General features: G+C 33.9%; 1 protein-coding gene across 1 annotated transcript in view; it reads right to left on the bottom strand.

Annotated features, from left to right (window-relative positions):
• Positions 1-373: 373 nt before the first annotated feature.
• Positions 374-6,305, bottom strand: part of LOC111635009 (zinc finger protein basonuclin-2-like) — a gene marked incomplete at its 3' end in the record, with an annotated part of 42,529 nt that continues 36,597 nt past the window's right edge. Inside the window, exon 3 of the mRNA XM_023379849.1 lies at positions 374-652. Within this exon, the coding sequence (XP_023235617.1) occupies positions 374-652 (279 nt within the window). The remainder of the gene's footprint in view (positions 653-6,305) is intronic.

Genomic DNA, 6,305 nt, shown 5'->3' with positions numbered 1-6,305 from the left:
TAGTTTATCCCTCGGATTCTGTTTATGTAAGATGGGTTGTAGCCTCAAGCAAAATTATAAACAGCTATGAATAAGCCGTTATTATATTGAAAATATTAATTCAAATATTGATGATACTGCATTAGTTATCATAGAAACCCGTTATGTTTAAATAGATAATGGATATAGCCCACTTTATCAGATCAATCTCGTTTTATATAGGTGATTCTATAATAAATGCCGAATAAACCAATGAATAAATTAGAATCTATAATGTAAATAAATTAAAAAAAGAAGAATAAGAATAAGGATATACTTTTTAGATTGAGATAATAAGAAAAGTGAGTGGCAAATCTATCATATTTTTTTTTATTTACAACTTTATATAAATAACCTGTTTTTCCTACAGTTAATATTAAATGATACACCCAACTTACCTGTAATATGTAACCTCGAGCATAATCTTCATACGTCCAACCAAAGCCGTGTAATACTTGCAACACTTCTTCATGCTGCAATACACTAAACAGTCTATCCAGAAGAATTTTTAACCTTATAGGGATAGCTTGTGTTCCATAAAGCATGAGAGAGGCAATGTCGAAGGCAATACTAGGTTGCACTAACTCTACCTGATGACAATTATAAAGATGACGAAAACCGAGTTTATCCAGGGCTGAAATGAAAGAGAAACATATATTTATCTACTGAAATATAAAAAAAAAAAAACAACTTAATATTTATCAAAATTAAACATTGAATACAATAGCTCCACGGGTAATCGCCCTTTAAAAGATGCAAAATTCTGGTTTCTCAGATCCATCAAAGATTCCAACATTTCAACAAATATTACTTTACGAGTTGAATAAGAGAAACAATAGTGATGTTAAATACAGAGTTAGAGTGACAACTACGAACTGACCCAATAGTTAAAGATAGGGTGCAGACAGCTAAAAAGAAAATCCCTGTACCCAGATGGGAGGTCCTGGAAGGGAATACATAGTAATTAAGCAATTGGGAAAAACGTGGTTCTACCAGTTCTAATAATAGCTTCCTAGAGATGGTTAAACGACTTGATGTAGATCGATGGACGTTGTTACAACTGATTGTCCATTGTCCGACGCCATTCGCTTCTGGACATTGGATAACTAAAGACAAAAGTCGACTGTACCTCAAAAACAACTGACTTTACTCAGGTTTGCGCTTAGACATATGTCAACAAGTTAAGGTAGAGAAGAACAAACAATCTCTTTGTTATTTATTAATATAGAATTGAAAATGAAACAACTTCCAGAGATGTTACAGAGTGAAAGGACATATTTGAAAATCGACCATTTAATACACACACACAAAAAAATTTTATTTTATAAACTATAAATAGAAACATCATTAAATAACTTAAATAAATAGGATTAAACAAAGTCGACTTAAGTAAATTTTTTTTCTGCTTCGTTTTACGAATTCTGCGTGTTTTATTTAGAAAACTTAATTTTTAAAATGTTCTTTTTATAAGAATTCTTTATTTTATTCACTTTTTAAGTAGAATAAGTACAATAAATACTTTCTTTATAGGCCTATATCAATTTGTATACTAAAACATGATTTTTCAAAGCAGAGAAAACTGTTAAATCTTTAAAAATAATAAATTAAATTGTGTAAAAATGTAACCTGTTTTTATAAAATTTATTGAGGACGATTTGTATTTATTAAAATTATTTAAATTTTTATAACGTTGGAAGATAGAGAGTTGCACGTTAAAATCGGTTTAAAAAAAGATGAATGGGAATTTTTTTTATCGCCATATCCAATATTTGTTTAAATTCCGTGATTAAATAGAAACTCGCTAGTTTTTATTTATGATATAAAGCATTTGTAACCTATTGTACCTGAAATGCCAGAGAATAATTAGTCTGACAAAAGGTATCTGTGTAAACTATTGCCTAATTTTCTGTATGACCTCAAATACATTCGTGACATTCTATAGCTCACGTTCATCGTCACGCGTGATAACATGACAAATAGCGTCGGGAATATTCTATTGGATAAGGAGATTTTACACGATGGATCAGAGGTCATTCATGCACCTGTACTGCTGTATAATGAGAACTGGCGACTGCAATATCGTGACAGTCCATTTGTAGGGGGTTCGGAAGTCGTGACAAGGTGCATCCCACCGATCACTTTTCCGATAAGAGGACAGTCCCCGGAACAGCGAGAGCAGGGGTGGCACCGGGTCTATAAAACAAAAGGGAAGGCCTCAGGAAAAGCAGCGGCCTTTCTAAAGGCTGACTTGTCTGTTGTCCGTGACTGCCGACGGGTGTGAAGAGGGGCCCATCACACCCAACTTAATCCCTCCCTTTTTTCTCTTCCTCCCTCTCAAAAATCATGGTCAACCTTAACAGAGGCCCATCTAACACTTCATAACCTGGTCTCATTTGAACGAGGCGTTTGTCAGCTGACGGGTCTCTTATGTTATTTGGGTGTTTTTATGACTATGAGCACTTACTAAAGTTCTTATATCTCTATAATTACGCAATATTGACTTTATGCAGTGCGTGCGAAAGAGAAAAACACAGTATTCGAGAATTTTAAAATGAATATAAATCTAATGAGTCTCTTAATCCTCTTATATTTAAAAACGATGGTTCTTTAACAATTTATACGAATTAAATCTCCTTTGAAACGATAAAATTACATAATTTAAGTATAATATTATTTAAAATATGATTTTTATGTTCCTATAGCGATTAAGTTTGATTTAACTTATGGCCGAATGTAAAGCTTTTATACAGTTGGAGTGCATTATTACTGTCTGAAAATGAAAAATGGAACAACCTTGAATTCACGACATCCCACATAAAATAGGAGACTGACATCCCGCTGGACAGTCACTTTAGTCTTAAAGTCTATCATTAGTTTGGCATCCCAAAATGGTTGCATAGTAAAATCACGGGGTCCCGTTTCATCTCTATCGTCTCATATATCACTGCCACACGTCTAAGACCCGTTTCTACGGTTATTTCTCTTGTAGCTCTCTAAACAGCGGTCACCATCACCGAACCGAGTACGCTGGACCCGGAGCCAAAGTCCATTAGGATGTGCTGGATGCCAACAATGGAACCGGGCCCCAAAATTACAGGGTTGGTGACAGTGGCCGCAAGCTAGACAACGTGGCAGTGACCCAGGGTCAGCCGAGTGGACTCGACAGGGCAGACTATCGAAAGAGACCTCCCGAGGCCCCTAAGAACATCGAGAGGTCCTGCTGCACCCACTACAACAATGCAACTATCTCCGTCACACTGCATCAGGACACAATTTATCATGAAATATCTCCTATGGCCACGCCCTGTAGCAACCACTAGATGCGTTGCGAGAAGCCAAAGAGAAGAAATGAGAACTATCAGATGAACTATCTATCATAATACAGAATATTGAAAACGCCTATACACCTATATTTGGGGTGACGAAAATCATACGAGACATATATTAATATTGTATCAATCATTAAATAATCATTCTGAAGCAACATAATCCTTAATTTCGATTAGTTTACTTAAGTTTACTAATAAAACAATATCCCATCTGTAGAGAAAATACGGTAAAGAAGAAACGGGGGTCTTTGGCATTAATAATTTTTAAACATTATACTTCACGTAATTAAAGCGAATCTGGTACATCCCTCGATGTAATATATCGGCCATGAAAATCGTAGTTTTGACCCTTCCCTCTCACCCCGGGGCGTGCAGCCGCCCCCTCCCGATCGGAACATCCCACACCGGAAGTACCCTGCGGTCTTTGGGCACAGGTGATATATTACAGTAAGATAGTGGGGAGAAGAGAACATTAAATAGAAGGTCAATATGGATACTGACACCCCGGTGAGTTTCCTAGCTGATGTAACGAAGTGAGGAATCATTTCAAGCTTCCTTCTCATCTCTCTTTAATGAAACCCCAGTAACCTACGATTCAGGAAAACTATCAAAAACTAACAAATAACCTGCCTCTAGCCATAGGCCCTACCTATCCGGAAATGCTTTTAAGTACTAAGAAATTTAGATATTTGTAAATTTTCGTTACAGACTTCGGATGAATTGTTTCAGATTATGATATAAATTTCAAATACACTTCAGATTGAGATAATGTTTACTCAACTGACATATCGCAGGAAATCTGCGTTTAGTCAAACGTTTTAAGCGAGGTACAGTACATTGTCAAATACTACTCACGTACAGTGTAACTTTGTTAGGTGTGTAATCTGTATTCCCGCAGGCGTGCCTCCCAGCAGGATGTTAACTTCATTAATTAGTTGGTAGGGTGAGATCGATTAAGTACACTTCAACACCAAACGTCTTGATGTATAGCTGCAATTTAGCATTGTATCAATCGTCTTTCATTTTCATTTCTCAGAAATTATAAGATACACTTGTTTATAATTCTATTTCCAACAATATTCCGTGTCATAGGATGGAGAAATTATTCACATTCTAGCAATTATCTTCCATGTTTCCTCAACGTCTCTATATCAAAATCTATGATAGAAAGTGGAGGAAGTGAAGCTGTAGGTGCACATTTGCTAACATTCCTAACCCATTTATATGCACTCAGAGCTCATTTCCACATATTAATTAAATTTAAACACTACGATTATAAAGTGTTAGAACCATAAAATGTACTTTAAAAAATATATTCTTCTACATTCAATATTCACATAATAATATTTAAATACATATAAATTATAGGCTATTTGTTTGACTTAAATACCGCAATTAAGAAAATTGATAGAGATATATAATTTGTGTAAGAAAATCATCAAAGAAAACGTTAAAAGTTATCAAAATGTTTGTGTAAAAGTTTGTTGGAGTTCATTAGATTGGTTTTGTTATAACAATAAAGAAACAAGAAGCGGTTCTAGTGATGTTACAACACAAAAGACCCGACAAGTGACATAGGAGGCTACTGTCATCTAGCAATACACAAGCAGTACTTTGTCCATGTCGAAGTTCGAGGACCTCCCGGGTTCCATTGTCGGAAGACTGTTGTAACATCGAACGCCGACACATCTATCACCATAGTAATAATGTGTTCCACTGACACGAACACCGATGTTTAAGTGTTTGCTGTCCGGTGGTCAATTTGTTGTCACAGTCGGGGTTCATCCGTAATCATTGATGAACTCGTAACGCTATGGATTTTTTCTCATTTTTTTCTCGTCGCTATCAATTTATAAATTAATATTCTCGGTGATTTATAATATATTTTCTTATTTTAATTCAACAGAAGTGATTCTTTTGTAAAGAAAATATATGAAGAGTGTATAAAAAAATAGGCCTATATGAGCCTACAATACTTCCTTCGGATAGGATGTTATAACAATGGCGCTTGCTTCCAAATTAGTTTATAAAGAAAATCATTTAAGAAAGATTTCTTGTCTCTATACAACAAATAAATATATAAATCAGTATATTTTAATTAAAGAATTAGTGATTTTTATACATTAAATTTATAATTACGAGCTTTTATTTTATTTTTAATTAAGCGTTATTACATGATATAATATGTTAGAACCTATAATATAATAATATAATGACTGTGTTTTTCGTTTCCTCACGTTAGAGCTGGTGACATTTTCTACCAGCGACTCGGTCATTCGTTCTAACTATGACCAATAGTAACCAAGGAAGAGCTGTTAACAGAAGGTGTTTCGTGTTTATATCGTAAAAGTGAGAATTGGATAGAAACTACTTTAACACCGATTACTTCAGTAACAAAATCATTAATGAAACCTTACAAATTTCGGTTATAATTAAAAAAATAATTCTAATAAATTCGTTCATTGTATACACACATATGTTAATAAGATAGAGAAGATGGAGAGTAAAAAAAAAAAGAAAATAGATGAAAATATTAAGAAAAAAACTGTATTATAAAGATTTTTCCATAAATATTCAGTTAATGTAATAATTGTAAAAGTAATATTTTTCCTATAAGAGAAATATGGTGTTTTATTGACGGATGGTAACCTAATGGCAACTACATATGTGATGTGTGGCGGTCGAGTTTTTAATATCGTCTAACTCCCCGTTACCATGGCAATAAGAGGAGGTTGATTGGTAGCTAAACTGTTTCAAGCCAATAAAAGTGGATCAAAAAGGCACCAAGCTTCTCCCAAGAAAAATATAATCTCACATAATAAGGAAATTCTCCAACACCGTATTCATTATACGACAGAAAGCATTTTTACTTATAAAATTGATAAAATTATGATATTTAAATGTGTAAGAATGTACATATTTAGCTTACAATTACTTGTAAATGAAATTATTTTTTTA

Source organism: Centruroides sculpturatus, unplaced genomic scaffold, assembly GCF_000671375.1.
Source record: "Centruroides sculpturatus isolate CEXI.00-Female unplaced genomic scaffold, Cexi_2.0 scaffold929, whole genome shotgun sequence".
In the NCBI taxonomy this organism is placed as follows: domain Eukaryota; kingdom Metazoa; phylum Arthropoda; class Arachnida; order Scorpiones; family Buthidae; genus Centruroides; species Centruroides sculpturatus.
The sequence above is the reverse complement of the archived record's forward strand: the minus strand, read 5'-3'. Positions and strand labels throughout refer to the sequence as shown.